Source organism: Cavia porcellus, unplaced genomic scaffold, assembly GCF_034190915.1.
Source record: "Cavia porcellus strain 051 isolate PalLab524CR breed Dunkin Hartley unplaced genomic scaffold, mCavPor4.1 scaffold_18, whole genome shotgun sequence".
Taxonomy (NCBI): domain Eukaryota; kingdom Metazoa; phylum Chordata; class Mammalia; order Rodentia; family Caviidae; genus Cavia; species Cavia porcellus.
Genome location: NW_026947501.1, coordinates 38,180,290 through 38,200,271, shown reverse-complemented (window position 1 = coordinate 38,200,271; position 19,982 = coordinate 38,180,290). Strand labels below are relative to the sequence as shown.

Here is a 19,982-nt window from a genome sequence, read left to right as displayed (position 1 = left end):
AATGTGTCTGAGGTTGTTTCTGCATCCTCTAACCTGTTGCACTGATCCACATGTGTATCTCTATGCCAGTGCTATGCCTGTATTTATCACTGTTGTTTTGTAATATAATTTGAAATCTGCTATTGTGGTGTCACTCACTTTTGCTCTTGTTCCCTGCAATTGCTGTTGCTATTCTGGGTTTCTTCTGGTGCCATATGTATTTGAGTACTGTTTTCTCTAGTTCTGCAAGGAATGCTGTTGCTATTGTGATTGGGATTATATTGTTTATATATCACTTTGGTAGTGCTGTTATTTTGACGATACTGATTTTTTTTTTCTATCCAGGAAAAAGATGTTTTCCATTTTTTAATGTCCTCCTTGATCTCTTTTTTTGAGTGTTGTAGTGGACTCTTCCTTCCCTGATTAGATTAATTTCTAAGTATTTATTTTTTCTTGATGCTATTTAGAATAGTATTGTTTTCCTAATGTCTTTCTCCATGAGTTCATTATTAGTATACAGAAATGCTATTGATTTTTGTGTGCTGATTTTTTTTTTTCATCCTGCTATATTGCTGAATTTGGCTATTAATTCTAGGAGTCTTCTGGCAGAATTTTTTGGAGGCCTTCTGTGTAGATGGTTATGTCATCTGCAAAAAATGACAATTTGACTTCTTTTCCTGTAACATATTCCTTTTATTTCTTTCTCTTGCCTAATTGTCCTGACTGATGATTTGAACAGGAGTAGCGATAATGATTTAAACAGAAGTGGTGTTTCTGATTTTGGAGGAAAGCTTCAATTTTTCCATATTTCACAGAAGGTTTGTCATAATTTTATTAGATTGAGATAAGGTCCCTCTGTACCTGTTTTGTTTGCGATTTTTATAATAAATGGATGTTGGATTTTGTCAGAAGCCTTTTCTGTATCTATTGAGATGATTGTATGACTTTCATCCTTGCTTCTGGGTATGTGATGTATTACATTTATCAGTTTGCTTACATTTACTGGTGTGTGCATGTTGAACCATCTTTGCATCCCCGGGATTGAAGTATACTTGGTCATGCTGTATGATCTTTTTGGTGATTTGTTGCATTGTTTGCCTTTTGTGATTTCTTATTTAGTATAATTTTTCAAGGCTTATTTGTGCTATAGCATATAATGATAGTTAATTCCTTTTTATAGCTGAATAATTCTCTATTCTATGGATATACCATATTTTGTTCATCTCTTTCCAACTAATAAAGGGAATATTGGGAATGTTTCTACTTTGAGACTATTACAGATAAACCTCAACAAACCTTTGTCTGACATTTTCTGTGTGAACCTGTGATTTCTGTTCTCTTAGCTGTATAGGTAAGAATGGAGTTGCTGGCTCATATTGTAATTCTGTGTTTAACTTTTTCGAGGATCCTGCGAAGTTGTTCAGAGTATCCATACCATTTTACATTCCTACCAGCTATATGTGGGTTCCAATTTCTCCATACCTTCACCAGCATGTATTTTTTTGTTTTGTTTTGTTCTGTTTTATGGCATATTAGTCAGTGTGAAGGTTCTAGTTCCATTTGCATTTTCCTAATGACTGACAGTATTGAGCATTTTTCATGTGCTACCTGGCCATTTGTAATTTCTTCTTTAGAGAAACATTTGTTCAAGTCTTTTGCCCATTTGTTAGTTGTTTTTTGTTGAGTTGTAAGAGTTCTTGGGGCTAGGGATTTAGCTCAGCAGCATAAGTACCTGCCTTGCAAGCAGGCGGTGGTGAGTTCAATCCCCGGTACCGATAAAAAGGAAAAAGAAAAAGAAACTCATACAAGAGTTCTTTATATGTATTCTGGCTACTCAGATTATATCACATAATTGATATATATGACTTATCTTCTCCAGTTCTGTGGCTTTTACTTTCATATCATTTGACACACAAAAGCTTAACTTACTTACCTTTTATTTTGTTGCTCTTGATTTTGTTGTCATATCTAAGAAACCATATCATGACACTGTTGACATTTCTGTGGGCCTATAGTAATGAATTTTAGGATCAACTTTTTCATTTCTGCAGAACTAGCAGTTGGAGTAGTAATAGGATTGTCTCGAATCTACAGATCAGTTGGGTAATTTGCCACAGTAACAATGTAAGTCTTCAAATCCACATCCTCTCATTTACTTAGATCTTTGATTTCCTTCAACAGTATTCTATAGTTTTCAGTGTAAGTTTTCTATATCTTTGGTTATATTTATTACTGAATTTTGGTTAAGCTTTTTTTGATGCTCTTATGTGTAGATTTTTTCTTAGTTTCATTGTCAGCCTGGTTTTTTTGTTGTTGTTGTTGTTGTTGTTTGTTTGGTTTTTTTGTCTTTTTCATTTTTATCGGTACCAGGGATCAAACTCACGACTGCCTGCTTACAAGGGAGGTGTTTATGCCACTGAGCTAAATCCCCAGCCCCTTGTTTATTGTTAATATGTAAGAGTTCTATTGATTGCTTTATGTTGATCTTGTATCCTTCAGCTTTGTTGAAGTCATTTTTTGGCTAATTTGTTTAGGGCCCTTAGGGATTTTCTGCATCTGATTATTTCACCTGTAAATAAAGGTAGTTTTACTTTTTTGCTGAGTAGACCAGATGCCTTTTATTTCTTTTCTTGCTTGATTTCCCTGGCAAGAACTTCCAAGTACATTGTTGAATAGAAGTAGCCAGAGTAAGCCTGGGTATGGTGGTACACACCTGGAATCTCAACACTCAGGAGAGTGAAGGAAGAATATTGCCATAAGTTCAAGGTCAGCCTGGACTGCAGAACAAGATCCTGTCTCAAAAAAAAGGCAAGAGCAGGCATCCATATCTTATCCTGCTTTGAGGTAGAAGACATTTTGTCTTTCACTGTAAATGAGGTGGCAGGCGTTATCTCCCTATGTTTGCAAGGATAGATATCACCTCTCAGACTTCTGGTTGAGATCAAGTGTGGAAGTTAGATATATGTCTTGTTTGTTGTTACTTTTCACTCCAAATTCTAATCCAGACTGTCCAAGCCTCATGGCCCCCACTGTACATGTGGTGTTTTTGCTGTCATGCAGTCCCTTGAGGTCTCATCTCCTGTCCCACTCGCCCTGTAGTGCTGACCTTCTGCTGAACAGAGGTATAAAGAGGGTGAACTTTCTGATCATTTTCTGCTGAGAAAACAGTGATTGTCTGTTTGCCCTAAAGATGTCCCCCTGCTCAGGCATACATGAATGAAAAGACAGCAGCTTTCTAACTGTCCTGCCCCACTGTGCTTTCATGGAGATGCTACTTTGTGCGCAGGTAGAGATACACAAAGAGCTGTTGATGCCAGTTCATGTCCGCTGGTGCCTGTTATACCAGCCTGGCTGCTCCTAACCCGGCTCATCTGTGGAAACTGCACATTTTGTCATTCTGAAGCCAACCCATGGTTACTTCTGGTACAGCTGCCTGCCTCTGGGCCTGGTGTGCAGCAGCTGCTTGAAAAAGTGTCCCTCCCAGCCTTCTGTTAGCAGCAAGTTGGGAGATACATGACCTATCTGCCCATTGACCCAGTTAGGGCAGGGAAGGACTCCCTGGCCTTTCATTATTTCCAGTCAAATAAATTTACTTCTGGTATTTGGCTTTGTAAAAGTTAATTGTACCATGTTAGTGAAAAGTCAACTAAATGTACCCAGAAAAGTGCTTTGCTATAGAGCCTCTGGCATAATGTGATCACTTAGGCAATTTTAATAAACACTTGAAAAGTAAGTCCTTCTTGTCAGTGTCACTTAGGAGGTCTGTGTTCCAAACCATTTATTTTGACCCAGAGTCTAATCTAGGAATGTACCTGGAACAATTGGCCTATTAAGAGTTAAGTCAGAACATTCTATAGCCTGAGTGTGTCTGTCATAAATTCATGTTGAGTCCTAACCCCCAAGCTTTTAGGAGGTAGGGCCCTGAAGGTGAGGAGGTCATAGAGGGGATCTTCATAAATGGGATTAATGCCTTTGTAAAGGAAGCCTCAGAGAGCTCCTTGACACCTTCCTCCAAGTGAGGATGCAGTAGGATGTCTGTATGAGTTGACAATGGGGCCCCCACCACATACTGAATCTGCCTTGTTCTCATCATTTGCAGCCTACAGAACTGTATAAACTTCTGTTGTTTATGAACTATGCAGTTTAGAGTATTTTATTGTAACCCAGATTGACTAAAGCAGAATCCTGAGATCAAAACCTGCCAAGTACTTTGTGTCTCACTCAAGGTAAAGCTTTTTGTCTTTCCTGTCTCTGTCTGAGAAACCTGATCCAGCCTCTACATGGCTGTCTTCCTTAATGTTTCCTTGCTGAGATCTTCCCGACCCATCTTTTTAAAAATCCCAATTGCTGCCTCCCCAACTTTACTCTGAGCTCACTCTCTTTCACTCTCTCACTCTCTTCTCTTTTTCTCTTTTTCTCTCTTCCTCCCTCCCTCCGCTTTTTTCCCCAAAATATGGAATGAAGGCTACATGGAGAGTTGAGACTGTTTGTTCACAACTATCTTTTTCTCATCATACCTGGCTCACAGTAATCATCCTGTATATAATTGCCAAATGAATGAGTAAATCTGCCTGAAATTTACAAGTAAACAACACTAAGATGAGAATGTGCCCCACAGGGCAAGGTCAGAGGTGATGGCACAGACACTGGGCCACTCCTGGCCCCGAGCATCTCTGCAGCTTGTATCTCAGTTGGGCACCCGAGACCTTGTGCATGAAGCCCCTCACTAGAACAGCTCTCAAGTTGTAGTATTTGCATCCTTGTCTTCCTTGGTTACCTCCAGAAGCTCAGAGCTGTTCTAAAGAGTGAAAGCTATGGAACACATGAAATAATCCTCACTCGTTTTGAGGTGACCTGAAGGTGAGCAGGTAGATGCCTCTAGGGCGTGGTTTTCAGCCTTCCACTTCACTTAGCGACTGGTCAGTTAGGCTCACTGTGGGCAGATCCCAGTGTTGATGAACCCCACCATTTCTCCCAACCTTGCTTATGCTTTGCTTTTTTAACCATATACTCACATTTCTGTATTTTGACCCCACAGCAGTTTGCTTGTTTTCTCACTTTCTTTTGGAATATTTCAGGAATTCAAGTCTGGGGGATTGTGTACTTTAAGGTGCACTAATTTAGGGAGTGAACATCTCAGTGTGTAGTTCTCATTAGTATGTCTTCCTTTCCACTGCTAAGTCATTTAACTAGAAGCCAGGATTGACTTGTCCCTTATAGGTGAACCTGTCTCTTCTACCTGAAATCATCAGGAATGGTGTACAACAGGAGGTCCTAAGGGAAGTTCTCAGCTTTTCTTCCTGATGTGAGTTTTTCTGGTTTTTTTCTTCAGGTTGTGTCTACACTGCTGATAAACATAATCCCAGAGGACTATATCCCACTGAACTTAATCGGAAAAGCAAAAATCCCCGGGAAAGCCTGGGTGCAGGAAACTCCGCGACCTGTTCCCAACTTTAACCCGGACTCAATGTGCGAGTCTCAGGTCGGGCTGCACGGCTGTGTGGATGGAGACTTCGAACCCTACTGCAGATAGATAGGTTTAAAACAGAGACCAAAACGGAGATGGCTCACAGAAGCTGGTCTGTACCTCCGGAGAGGCGCGGTTGTGCTTAGATGGAGTCCACTTGTGTCTTGGAAAGGTCACAGTTGTTCTCCCATCTGAGCCCTGTTACCCGGTCTTAATGCTGCATTCAGACCTAGACCTGAAGCTGCCACTTTCTTTCCCTTCAAGATCATATGCTTGATGTTTGCTACATTATGTTACTAGAAATTCTTCTTACGCAATTAGCTTCTAGTTAGTGCTTTTCTGTTAAAATACAAATTCAAGCCTTACAGAATATTAAAAAGATTTTATTTTACTACAGAGTGCAGTGGAGGGAGTCGTGGGCCACAGTCACAAAGTCATACTATGTTCTCATCCCAAGGGTCTTAATCGAGGGTAATTGACCTCCATTATGGATAGAAGAGTGGGGGTGGGAGAGACACAGGAGAGAGATGTGTAGTCCCCAAAAACTAAATTAGGAACCGCTGGGCTGTGTGCGTTCATCTCCTTTACTTAAAAAATAAATGTTTAATTAGTTCCATATGTTCCGTGCTTCTCTCCGTGAAGGACGGAGGTAGGTCTCAGTAGAGGGACAGAGCGAGGATAATGCAGAGCTGAGGAAGGCAGTGTGCTCCCTGGGAGGTCTCTCCTGCAGCCTGGTGTTGGCGGCCTTTCCCACAGGTGATCATCAGGGAGGGGGAGCTGCTGTGTGGAGTGCTGGACAAGGCGCACTATGGGAGCTCCGCCTATGGCCTGGTCCACTGCTGCTATGAGATCTACGGGGGCGAGACCAGCGGCAGGGTCCTCACCTGCCTAGCTCGCCTGTTCACGGCCTATCTGCAGCTCTACAGAGGCTTCACCTTGGGTGAGTGCAGGCGCTTAGCCCCTGCTCTGCTGATCTTTGGGGGAGCAACCAGATTTCTTCTGTCAGGGCATCGGGCCTCGCTCCTTCTCAGTGCTGTCCACTCACCCCTCCAGCCAGGGTTTCCTCTCTCAGCGGTGCAGAGCTGCCTTGTCCATCCCCATTTCTGTCCTGTCCATCTCGACATCCCCCTGGGTTTTCTGTCCTTCACACTGATTTCTTATCCTCGCATATATCCCTTTCTCTCTTGCAAGCACCCTCTGGAATTCCCTGGACCCTCCCTACCCCGTTTTCAGAGGCACCCATACTTCTGTCACATGGCAAGTAGCTTCAGCACTTTTGAAAACATTGCTGGGACAGAGCAGATAGGGCACTCTAAGGTGGGAAGAGAAGACCCCTTGTTTGCTCCCTGGAGGTGAGAACACACCATTTAGTTGTGATTGATACTGTTTTTCTGTGCTGGGTGAGACTACCACTGGAAAATTTGCCTTGGGCCCAGTCTCCTGGGTATGTGGGTACCTGGAGCGGGGTCTAGGCCCTTCTGCAGTGGTCCTGTGAGGGACACAGATGTTGCTTGTTGAGCACTCACCACAGTGCATGGGGAGATTGCCTGATCTGTGGGATGGTGAATAACAGAAATGAGGCTCTGATTGATGGACTTGCTTGCTCATGGACATAGTATCCCATCGTGCAGTCATAGGCCTGCCACAGTGGAAGCTGTGTTCATTTTTTTTTTTATTGATGGTGGTGGTGATATTGGGGATTGAACCCAGGGCCTTAACATTGAGCTACATCCCTAGTCCTTTTTATTTTTATTTTTTATTTTGAGACAAGGTTCCACTAAGGTGCCCTGATTGTATTTGAACTTGTGATCCACCTGTCATAGCCTCCCAGAGTGCTAGGATCACAGGCCTGCACCTCCACACCCAGCTGTTACATTTTATTCTACTTTTAATTGCCTAGTATTTTTAATTCTGGGAAAGTTAAAAAATACAGACAATTTTTAACCCAGTAGCCAGTTGCCAGACATACCATCCACTAGTATCAATTTGATGTGCATATTTCTTGACATTTTTAGTGTAGATACATTCAGGAAAAACGGAATTCTTTTACTGTGTACTGTTTTGTTTTCCTCCATGCACTCTATTTTCAAATTTATTTAGGTATGTCTTTGCATTTAGCTAGTACAAATCTACGTCCCATGTCTGGTGATGACAGTTTATTCCATTTAAGAGGATTTTCAGTTGTTTCTCGTTATTAGAGGGAACTGACTGCAGCTCCCCAACACACACATGCACACAGAGGTAACAAAATCCAAAGATGCTCAAACCCCTTCTATAAAATACTGTATAATATTTGTGTAGAACCTGCATGCATCTTCCCGTATACTTTAAATTGTCTCTAAATTACAATACCAAACGCAGTGTAAATGCTGTGAAGTAGTTGCTATATTGTGTTTAGGGAATAATGACAAGGAAAAAAGTATATATATGTTCAGAAGAGAGCCAAATTTTTTTCAAATATTTTAGATTACAGTTGGTAAAGTCTGTAGGTACAGGGCACTAGCTGTATTGTAGTTTATTTAACTAGTTCTTAGAATTAAACAGGCTGCTTGTAAGTTTTCACATTATTACTGAAATAAATACCCTTGAACAAAAATCTTAACATATAAATATTTTATTAGGATAAGAATTAATATATTCGTATGTTTGGGGCTGAAGCTCACCTTCCCCATCCTGATTTAGTGGAATGGGCATGATCACCCACTTCTGTTGGGAACTATAGTAGGGTCCCCACAGAGTAACCAAAGAGGGTGAAGTGTGAAGACTTAGAACCTCACACCTGTAATTCAGTTTCAGATGGTGACCTGGAATAAACACAAACACCTCTGCTAACTAGAGAAAGCTCAGAGAGCTCTACTGTGCTCGCAGTGGGGTATCAAACCTAACAAGAGCGATGCATGCAGCTCTGCGTAGCCTGTGGCACAGGGTGCAGTGACCCCTGAGTGCAGTGATACTCTGGTGTGGTGTGGCGTGGCTGGGGTAGACAGCAAGGCCAAGCCGGGAGCAGACTCCAGGGGAGGCAGGCTAGCCCTTCATTCCAGCCCTTCTTAGAGCACAGCAGGCAGCCTAGAGCGGAGCCCACGGCTGGGTCTGTTCTGGTGCTTGTGACTTCCTGGCAGAGGAAATGCTTCTTTGTCCTCCCATGTGCACATATTCTGCAGAAGCCCTCAGGCTTCCCGGCCACTGCAGTGGATATTTAATTTGATAGCATACGCTTCTGAATGTCAGTTTGCCTTCCTGCCTAGATCTTGGTTGAAGGACTCTTGAGTTCTGTAGCACTCACAGATAGAGACAGAAGTACCTGGATAAAATAGTTAGACATGCTACTGCCCAAGGTGAGCAGTTCTTCAATCCTTAGAGCCAGGGAACGGGCTTAACCGAAGCAACCCAAGCTTTCAGCCTCCCGAGGCACCACCGAAAAGCCTGCAGTAATGGTCCCTGTCACCCACGCTCCAGAATGTTTGTGGGTCTATACACACATCCAACTACACAGGGGCCCCTGGCGACTCACAGCCTCTGGGAGTCTAAAATGGGGTACTGTCTCTCTCCCTCTTATTCCTTACCCCAGCATTATCCCAAATCTCTTGTGCCTCTCAACCTTTTCACTGAACACAGGTTTATTGGGTCGCTAAGAGCACCTGTTTGGGACTCTGGCCTGAGCTTACTTTCCATCTATATAACCTCAAGCAGTAGCTCAATTTTGAGCCTTAATTTTATCACTTGTAAAATGGGATTGTAGTGTTAGTGCTGTGGTCAGCACTAAGGACTTGTATTAGTAATGATGTCAGCATCATCCCTCTCATTCTAGCGCTTCCATACCTGCGTGTGGCTCTGTACACTGAGCCCTCACGTCACGGAGCTTACAGTCCAGTGAAGGCAGGCCTAGTTCTTTCTGAACTTATCTGTTTCACCTCACAGGCATGGAAGACATTTTGGTGAAGCCAAAGGCAGATGAGAAGAGACATCAGATCATTGAAGAATCCACCCAGTGTGGGCCCCAAGTAAGGAGAGGCTGGGAGCCAAGGCCTGCCATTTGGCACCAGGAGTCCTTCAGGAGACCCACCCCTCTTCATTTCGCTGCAGGCTGTGATACATTCTTTCATTCTAGGCTGTCAGGGCTGCATTAAACCTGCCAGACACTGCATCATGTGATGAGGTCCGCGACAAATGGCAGGATGCCCATCTGGGCAAAGACCAGAGGGATTTTAATGTGATTGATATGAAGTTCAAGGAGGAAGTGAACCATTACAGCAATGAGATTAACAAGGTTAGCCTGGAAGTGCACGCACTTATCTCCACCTTTTGAATGCAGATTTTTTAAAAGATTTATATTTTGATTCTCACTCAAGACCTTTTGGAGCACTGTGGCTTTATAACAGATTACTAGATTTGATTTGGGGTGGGGTGGGTAGCTCTATCATTTTAAATAGCTTTCAAGGGCCCAATTAGAGTCTAGAAAGACCTCTCTGTTAATGCCAAGAGAAAATGCTTTGTGCTGTTTTTCTTTTTAAACATTTTTGTTTTGGAACGACTGTATGAAAGGACTGAAGAAAGCCATCTTCCCGTGGGACTGCTCTAGATGGACAAGGAGAACGAAGGGCCAAAAACACCACTGTTGTTTGCATAGCTGAGCCAGGAGTGAACCCGCTTCAGCTCTTGCTTGTGCTTTATATACTTGATGGATGACCTTGGGCAAGTGATATAATCCACCAGTCTATGCGTTGGTTTCCTCACCTGGGAGCAGACATAATGGGCTCATTGTCCTGTGGTGTAGAGAAGCCATCTGGGCCCTCACCTGTCTCCTAGGCCTTTAGGTCCAGCCTGAGGAGAAAGCAAGGCCAAAGGTCAACAGAAGTCATTTGGTCCCTGGGGGGCCTCTCACATGGCTTACAGTGTCCCTTTGGCTGCTAAGAAGACAGACCTGTGCGTGGTGGGCATCTTGTTCCCGGAGGCTTTTGTCCTGAGGAGTGTCCCCAGCACCATGGGGCTGACTGAAATTTTAAGAGGTGGCGTGTTGTCCTCAGAATGGTTTCATGTCCCGCAGCTCTCCGCTTCCTGCCACCTCTTTCCACCCAGGATCTGCCCTGCTGTATGTGGCCTGGCTCTCTAGAACTCTAGGCAAAGGCAGAAACAGACCCAGAAGCCAGGGCTGCCTCGGCCTCTTTCCAGGCTGCCCCCGCCCACCTAGAGCTAGTCCTGGAACCAAGGCAAGGCTTCCCGCCTAGTATTCGGCAGCATGCTGGTAAATGTGGGCATGCTGCAGATATTGGTGAGCTGCTGGCTGTGTCCTGGTTCACCAGGCTGTTGCCTTTGTTTTTTTCTTTCCAGCTCCTGTCTAGACTTACAGGTGGCATATGCCAGCCCCTCCCCCCACCCCTTTTCCTTTTCCATCTCACTTTTTTCCACAGTTTAGGCAGGCTGAGGCTCCTGGCACCCATTTGACTTCTTTGTAGGGGTTCTAGCAAAATAATTGATACCAGATGAAGTCTTTTTCACCTTGAATGGGATGTAGCCCTTACCCTCTGAATAATATCCTCACTTTGTGTCTGCTTGCTGGATTTACCTTCTGAACCTGGAATTTGCGAAGGGGTGAAGTCATTGACCAGTTTGTTGATTTCATCTGCAGGCATGCATGCCTTTCGGCCTGCACAGACAGTTCCCAGAGAACAACCTGCAGATGATGGTGCAGTCGGGAGCCAAAGGTTCAACTGTAAACACAATGCAGGTGTGAACACAAGTGGCAGGGCTGGTTTGCGGGGTGGTGGGACATTGGCAGGAAATGGTTTTCAGATTCATTGCTGATTTTATAAAGGCTCTGCATCTATGTACAATGTGACAAGGACTGAAAACCCTAAAAGCTTATAACTCACTATAGCACTACCCACTGTTAAAGACAGAAGTAGTAGAATGTGCATAAGTAGAGACACAGTTACATAGTTTCACTGTATTCATATATTCCAGTGATAAGTGCACAGTGTTTAAAATCTCAACTGATCTTTCGGTTTTGCTTCATCTAATTCTCCCCCCTAATGCCACATTATAAGGGTTTATTTAATCTCAGAGGTGGCTTAACCTTTTGTCATTTCAGATTTCCAGAGTGCTAGGGAGGAGTTTTCACAAATCTCAAAGCCTGTTGTGTTTTTCATTCTTTATGACCTTCAGAAGAACTTAAGAACTACCCTATTGTTTGAAAGGCTGGAGGCCCTCAGGAAGCCCCCTAATGCAAAGGAAATCTAGACCCACTGCCCCTACCTTCACACCCCAAGAGTTGTCATAGACAGTTGACTAAGCAAATGGCTCAATTGCTTGAGTTCTCTTTTAGCTCTAGAATATAACAGTCACAATGAATTACTTTTTCTTATGGGCGTCCATTTCCTTGTTAGGACCCTCAAGTCCCTTCTAAGTATATACCGTGATGGCTCAGGGACGTGGCTTCTTTTCAAACCAAGCTAATTTTCAACTGACCTCAAAGTGAAAATCCAGATCAGTAATGCAGTTACTTTTTCTTGAAATGCAAGCTTCCCTGGTTTATTTAAAATTTAGTTTGGCCAGGCGTGATGGCACACACTTATACTCCAGCATTCGGGAGCCTGAGGCAGGAGGATTGCTGTGAGTTCAGTACCAGCCTGGGCTACATAGCGAGTTCAGGGACACCCTGAACTACATAGCGAGACCCTGTCTCAGAAAAAAAAAAAATCTTGTTTAGCCTAGAACTCAGTTCCCATGTAGCTTTCCTTGAAGAGCCAGAGTCTGCCTTCCTTGACAGGACAAAGGGGTGGGGTTGGGGGTGGGGTATTGTTGTCCTTACTTTGAACACACACACATGGATCTTGTACCTTTGGGTTTCCTTTCCCCAGATTTCATGCCTGCTGGGCCAGATTGAACTGGAAGGTCGGAGACCCCCACTGATGGCATCTGGCAAGTCACTGCCCTGCTTCGAGCCTTATGAATTCACTCCTAGGGCTGGTGGCTTCGTCACTGGAAGGTTTCTCACCGGCATTAAGCCTCCTGTATGTGTATTTCAGTATTTCCATTTGGCTGTTTTCTTTATTTCTCCTTCCTAGGCTCAATGATAGATGACTTACGACCCCCAGCAATAACTTTGACAAGAACAATCAAGTGATAAATGCGAAGCCACTCACGGCCATAACCTGGGTCCCAGCAAGACACCACCATGTTATGTATGCCAGTGTTATGCCAGAGCCAATGTGCTGGCATGTAGCAGGCACTCAGAGTGCTGAGAAACGGCTGGATGAGTAGAAGCAATCTTGTCCCTGCCTTTTTCTCCTTGTGACCTTTCTAAACCTGGTTAGGTTCCTCTGAAGCAGTTTAGAAAGGGAGAGTCACTCCCTGGGGGTGTTTATGTTGCCAAAAGGAACATTCTGGAGATTTGTTTCAAGGTCATCCCTTGTCCCCCAGGTCCCTCCCATGACTTCTCCCCCACTGTAGGAGAGTTGACCCCCGCTACAGCAAAAGTGTACACTAGAATTCTCCCTAAGATGAGGCTTTCTTCTCACTCTCATCAGCAGTAGCTTTTTTGATGTTCACGTGTTTTGTTCCTTAGTGCAGTGCATATCTGAAAGGCCACTGAGTCCAGATTATAAATTATTCCAGTGCCACTGACTGACCCGCAGCTCCTCCCTCCACCCTACACAGATTCTCTCAAGGTCATCCATGGCCTCTGGCATGGGAGAGTGGAGACCTGATGCAGACAAGAAGTTTTCAGTTTCTGACTGTGACCCCTTAGTGGGTTAAGGAATCATAGTAGTGGGTTGTGACCAGCATCCCTTTATGTAATGAAACAGCATGGAGAGAGAGAAAACATCAGTTTATCCTACTGAGGGATAGGCTAGTGCCATAAAAGGTTTTGGTTTGCGTTTTATTGTCTTTACCTTGTGTGTATATGTCTACATTTGTTGACTATTTTAATAAATGTATCCTTATTGTGAGCTGCACTAACAATTTTTAGAAGACACCATGTAGTTCTGCTCAACTTGTTGGAAGCAGAATGTAGCTATAGAGACTGAATGGACAGTTGAGAGGCACCAGTGCTGTTTCTCTTTGGAAAGAAGGCATGGTGTATGGTTCTGAGGATGTACAGACGGATACAAAGGGCACTGGACTCCTGTAGACAGGACATATTGCCTCTGATCCACTCTACCCTCGGGCAGGGAAAGACCCAGAACTGCAGGGGACAGCAAAAGTCACTGAGGGCCATTATTGCCTTTAGAGGCAGGGGCCCCGGCGATGGGGGGAAGGAGTGGGCCAGCTGGTCAGGAGAAGCTGCTGAGGGGGTCAGCTGGAGTGGCCCTCCAGGAAGAGCAGAGTGCTCACTGTCACTTTGGGGACCTGGGTCCCCCTCTTTCCACAGGAGTTCTTCTTTCACTGCATGGCAGGGCGAGAAGGCCTGGTGGACACAGCCGTGAAAACCAGCCGCTCTGGCTATCTTCAAAGGTAAAAGTACCAGTGTCCTGTTAGATGCAGTTACTGTGTCAGGGCCCTGTACCTGTCATCGTTTGCTGAAGAGCCTTTGGCAGATAAAAACTTCATTAAAGCATTCACGTGTAGCTGAGGCAAAAAGCAGCAGGGATTCCTCCCCTTCCAAAGATCTGGCAGAGTGCACGCTCAGAGGCTTACACATAAACCTGACCTCTCTGAGATCCCCTCGGGGGCTGTGGATGCAGGGACACTCAGACAGTGGTTTGTCCTCATCTCAGAACTTGGTGGCCTAGGGCAGTGCAGGGACCCTGCCTGTAGTCTGATTAATGTTCCCTCAGTTACAGGTATCACCCTGGGGCCCCCCAACCCTGACACTTGTTTCTCTCCTTATTGTAGGGAAAAGGGAGCAAGCAATGCTATAACCAGTATTAATTCAGCAGGGAGGACCAAAGTTTAAACATGAGCCAGGCATGACTCTGGAGCTCGTAGGATGGGGCTACAGATCTTTGCATTCCAGTCTCTCCCCTGCGGTGCAGTGTGGGAGGTTGATTTTGGGGACTTTTTGGTCATGACTCATCCTGAGCCCACAGAACCCATGATGTTAGAAATAATGATAGGAAATGGAAGAGATGTTAAAAATAAATTGTCTCAGGCCTAGCTGCAAGTTAGGTCCTCAGCTACATTTCTGCCCTTTTCTGGCTTCTGTTTCTGAGCTCAGATTCCCCACACCTGCATACCGTGCTCTGGCCCTTTCCCCCTTGGGTCCCATGCTGCAGTCCGTGGGCATCAGGGTGGTAAGGGAAGAGTGGGATTCAGGCAGACACACACCTGGGCGGCCGTTGCTGAGGAGCCTGTCTGTGGGGCTGGCAGTGCCCAGCAGGGAGTCACACTCAGTGCAGCCAGGCCTGGCTCTCCTTGCCAGGCACTTGGGTAACATGGCCCATTTGCTTACGTGAGCAGAGGCTGTTCCTCCACTTCCCGTAAATTATTCATGAATGCATGTGCAATATAGAAAAATACTAGTAAACAGATAGTAGATAAGGAGGGGTAGAGATTCCACGTGTAGGACAGGAGGCCCCATTGGAAACAGGTTGAGCTAAAAGAGGATGTCAGGGTTTCTGGGTGGAATAGAAAAAGCAGCAGCCTTTGGGGCAAAGGCACAGACCTCTGCAGGCTCCACTTCCAGCTGGGAGGACATGGAGGCTCTCGAGTGGGGCTAGCACAGTGCAGGACCTCAGGTAGCTTGTGTTGCAGAGGCCTGGGCTGGAGGTAGAGGCAGTAGAAGGAAGAAGCAGGTATACAGAGGGCAGGGGGCCCAAGCCTGAGTGGCAGCATGGCACAGTCAATGGAGCAGGACGCTGAGGGACAGAGAGGAGGTGTGGGTGGGTAGAGGGTAGGAGAGCAGCAGGGTATTTAAGCACATGAGTGGACTCCAGAGCTGAGGCCTGAAACTCAGTGAGACCTGGAGTCATGGCCACGACAGACAGTTGTTGGAGCCTCATAAGGTCAGTGGAGAAAGGGCTGAGGATGGACATGTCAGCCTGGGCAGCAAAAGGACAGGTGAGTGGCACCGGCCTGGCCAGATTCGTAGCAAGGCACCATGAGCACTGTGGTGACTAACACTGTCCTCCCTCAGAGTGGGTGTCAGCAGAGAGGAACTGGACTCCCAGAAACTCCCCCCAGGGTGACACAAGTAACTGAGGCAGAGTGACCAGGGGGATAAGCAAAGGCCAGGGCACAGTGCAAGAGAGGTTAGGCAAAGCAGCCAAAGAGGAAGGTGAGGACAGAGGCCACCAGTTTAGGGATATTATGTCAGCGTTTAGTTCTGGATGGCCTTTAGTATCCCTGACAATCACTGGACTGACAGAGTGCCAGAATCCTTGCCAGCTCCCTGTCTTTCCTGCCCTATGGCTCTAAGGATACTGGTCCCCTGGGGAGCTCTGTGGAGCAAGTGGACAAAGGACCAGGCCATAGCCCCAGCAGCTGGGCTATGTGGGAACCAGTTCTGGCAGTGACAGTCAAGCCACCCAGCCATACTGCTATGGCACCTTATGGAAAGCTGTCAGGAAACGTAGCCCCTAGCGTAGGGCTCTGGAGCTGGAGACATACTTGGCTGCAGAGCAGAGCTGTCCATCCATCCACCCCTCCAACCCCCATGCCCGCCTTCCCCTGTATTGTCACCTACTGGAGCTGCACCTCCGGGGACTGAGCCAGTGGTCTTCTTACAGGTGCATCATCAAGCATCTGGAGGGGCTGGTTGTCCAGTATGATCTGACGGTCCGAGACAGTGACGGCAGTGTGGTGCAGTTCCTGTATGGGGAGGACGGCCTGGACATCCCCAAGACACCGTTCCTACAGCCCAAGCAGTTCCCCTTCCTGGCCAGCAACTATGAGGTGGTGCCAGCCCTGGGCCTTGGGGGTTGGGGACTTCCATTTAGGGCTAGAGGAGCTCTGAGCTCTTCCACCCCATCTGCTGTCCATCAAAAAGTCAAATGAAACATGCCATTTCCAAAGCCCCTTAATCCCTCAGAGGTCATAGGACCCCGGCACCTCTGGAGTAACAGCCACTGTAAGGAACACTTTCCCTCTGCTTGGGTTCATCCTCACCACAATGAGGGAGGTGGGCAGCACTCTGCCCATTTTATAGTTGAGGCACCTGAGGATCAGAACTGAAGTAGCCGGCTGGTAAGTCAGCATCTGAACCCAGGCCTGCCTGACACACACAGTGGTGGTATTTCATACCATCCTACATCCTTGGCAGTGACAGGATTGACTGAGCAGTCCCCCCAGTTTTCATATAGTAAGTCCCCGCCCTAACAAGTTCCATTCCAGGAGAGCATTCCAGTTGGTATCATTTGGAAGTCTGACAAAGTGAGTCTTGCACACCTTTGACACAGATACACAATAGAGAGCCTAAAAAAAAAAAGTACACCCACAAAAATAAGGTAAATAAACTTAATAACAGTTACCTTAAAATGGTACGGTAGACACACGAGCTATTTCCACATTTTAGTCACGTCTATGAATGTTCATAATGCAAGGTCTGTTCATATCTGTGTAAGTTTGCAACTCAAACATGTAAGTCAGAGACTTAGTGTATTGAGAAAGTAAAATTTGCAGTTTGTCCAAGGTCACCTAGCTGATGGCAAATTTGGGGGTCCTTTGTTTCTGGCACTACCTCAGTTCTATGGCACCTTCCTTCCTGGAACACTGTTTCTGGAGGGACTTATGTGCTAGTCTGCCTGCCATGACTACTTTAGCTCCAGCTCCCAAGTCTGGTTTGCCCTGATCAGCAGGAATGCTCAGTCCCTCTGTGAGGCTTGAGGAGGGCTCCTCAGGGGTCCCCTGGGTCCTGCAAGGTTGTGCAACATGGCCTTTCTGTCACTGTCATCTCTCATCTTTCGTGCACTTGGTTTATTTAGGTAATAGTGAAATCCAAGCATCTCCATGAAGTTCTGTCCAGAGGAGAATCCCAGAAAGCTCTCCGCCACTTCAGAGCCATCAAAAAATGGCATAGCAAGCATTCCAGTGCCCTGCCGAGGAGAGGTGCCTTCCTGAGTTATTCCCAGAAGATTCAGGCAGCAGTGAGAGCCCTAAACCTTGAGGGCAACAACCAGAATGGGCGCAGCCCAGAGACTCAGCAGGTAACACGGAGAGGCTGTGTCCCCAGTGCCTGGCCTGTTTGGGCCTGAGCTGGGTGAAGGCTGAGGGCTCCCTCAAAGAGTGTGATCGTGAAAACCATCAGAACACACATAGCACTCAAATAGCAGTGTTAAGAAGCGACTTGGCCAGAGTATGTAGGGTCTGGGAGAGTTACTGGGGCTGGTGACTTTGGGGTTCCTCACCACCCCAGGCATGAAGGAATGGGAAGAACAATTGCCAGAATTGAAGAGCATGGCTGTGGGCAGAGCACCAAGTGGAGCCCCATTAGAGAGAGGTCAGGGATAAAGCCCAGCACCACTCTCCTACCTTCCCGTTAGCCAGACCCAGCTTGGGGCTGGAAGACAGGAGCTCTGGGAAGCAGTCAAGAGGCCACTTGTGGAACGTGGAGCCCGTGGTGGAGCCTGCATCTGGAGCTAACAGGGATCCAGCACATTCACATAACTGCCCTGGTTGGCCTGGGACAGGTCTGGCTTTGCCCCTTGTCCTGGCATAATCATTAACACGCCTCTGTTTGACTCCAGAAGAGTCCCAGTTGGACAGTCAATTATGTGGTCACCCTAGCTATGCTGGAGTGGCCCAAAATGAGGGGCTGACAGTCCTGGAGGGAAGCAGGGTACCCTGGGACATGCTTACCTTCCCCACTTTAGTTGTAGAGGTGGTTTCTCATCATAGTCAGGCTCCTGTCGTACTCGGCTCCATGTTTTCATCTGGAGCCAATGCCTTTGAATCTCCACACACACTCAGAGTCCAAGGAGAGGAAGCGACTCCTGATCCTCTCCTGTGTAGCTGAGACCCCTCCTGCCCTTCATTCAGATGTTGCAGATGTGGTATGAGTTGGATGAGCAGAGCCGTCGGAAATATGAGAAGAAAGCAGCCTCTTGTCCTGACCCCAGTCTGTCTGTCTGGCGTCCAGACATCTACTTAGCCTCTGTGTCAGAAACATTTGAAAAAAAAGTTGATGACTACTGCCAAGAGTGGGCAGCCGGAGCAGAGAAGAGTTACAAATCAGAGCTTTCTCTAGACAGGTGAGAACTCTCTGAGTTGTTTCCCAGTGTGTACAAGTAGGAGAGCCCCCCCAGCGGTGAGGCTCAAGCAGGAGGGAGATAGGAGACAGCAGGGGGTGCTTTGCAGGTCTGAGAGCTCCGAGACAGACCAGAGCAGGTAGGCAGGAGCGGCTGCTCTTCTCATTTGGGCCGAGACTCTGAAGAGCTTCCGCTGGGACAGAGGCTTACAGAAATGGCCTCTGTTGAGTTTGGTGTGACAGCCATGGCAGAATGAGTCAAGGTCACCATTGAGGTGCTGCCAACTCTGACCCAGGACAGATCATGCACTGTCCTGGGACATCATGTGTCAGCTTTTCTGAGGGCTTGGAGCTGATGACTCATGATCCTTGGAGCTTTGGGTTTCCAGCCTCAAGGAGGAAAGTCCACATGGAGGCCTCAGCTTGGACCACTTCAGTCTGTCTGTCTGTCTGTCTGTCTGTCTCTCTCTCTCCTCTCATATACACACACTTCAGTAATGAACTGAACCCCACAGTCTAGGCAGGTGAGAAGCCACACTTGAGCCAGCACAAAATGTCAGAGTATTACAAAGCCACCCAGGTTGCTGCTCAGCATCAGCCCTGGTTGCTGCTCAGCTGTCCCACACAGCTCACTGCAAGTTGAAGACCTTGGGACTATCTGCTCTAGTGTGCACCTTGTGCTGGCCCCAGTGACACCAGGTAAGGCACTGGGAGGGTGCTGGGGTATGGCTGAGAGCAGACACCACGCTGAGTGGGTGAACTGGAAGAGGCTAGGATTCTCTTCCTTTCATACGATTTCTCCAGCCCGAACTCAGATTCCCGTCCAGCTGCAGCTGGGCGTTCCTGAAAGAGCAAGATCCTGACTCAGCCCAGCCCCACGTCACCACTGTAGCTCAGGAGTTGCATTCACCTTCAGAAGGACCTGGAAAAACTTACAGAGCATTGCAGCCTTCCGGTGCTGCCCTGCCCCAATGTGGTGACTCCCCTCATCTGCCTTTTTCAAGCCTCTTCTTTGTTCTGTGTGCCAAATAGTGTTCTTGGAAGCTCTCCTACAAGGCCAGCTGTCATAGGAAGAGTGGTTAGTGCATTGCAGAGTTGTGTAGCGTGGGTGCTTTTGTGTGGTACTATACCATGTCTTTCACTGCTTAGTGAACCTGAACCTCTATAATTTGTGCAAAGGTTTAAGCCCTCTCCAAACTGTCACAGCTTCGGGTAGGGGTGTAAAGGCGAACAAAGAAAAGTGTGAGTAATAAGCCCAGAAACTCACTGCCCTGGGGAACTGTAGGAACTGGCCCAGAGTGGATACGTGATGTGCTTGGGGCGTGTGTGAACAATGGGAGCGTAAAAGTTTAGTGCTGCCCTGCCTGGCTGGAGTCTATACTGTATAATTTTAGGGTCATAGCATCGTTAGCA

General features: G+C 46.6%; 1 protein-coding gene across 2 annotated transcripts in view; it reads left to right on the top strand.

Annotated features, from left to right (window-relative positions):
* Polr1a (RNA polymerase I subunit A) overlaps nt 1-19,982 on the top strand; it is a 71,846-nt gene that overhangs the window by 40,673 nt on the left and 11,191 nt on the right. For both annotated transcript variants that reach the window (XM_013151514.3, XM_063229666.1), the window contains exons 15-24: nt 5,312-5,461; nt 6,203-6,386; nt 9,365-9,447; nt 9,555-9,713; nt 11,073-11,171; nt 12,304-12,456; nt 13,818-13,900; nt 16,114-16,279; nt 17,308-17,529; nt 18,362-18,573. In XM_013151514.3, the coding sequence (XP_013006968.2) occupies nt 5,312-5,461; nt 6,203-6,386; nt 9,365-9,447; nt 9,555-9,713; nt 11,073-11,171; nt 12,304-12,456; nt 13,818-13,900; nt 16,114-16,279; nt 17,308-17,529; nt 18,362-18,573 (1,511 nt within the window). The remainder of the gene's footprint in view (nt 1-5,311; nt 5,462-6,202; nt 6,387-9,364; nt 9,448-9,554; nt 9,714-11,072; nt 11,172-12,303; nt 12,457-13,817; nt 13,901-16,113; nt 16,280-17,307; nt 17,530-18,361; nt 18,574-19,982) is intronic.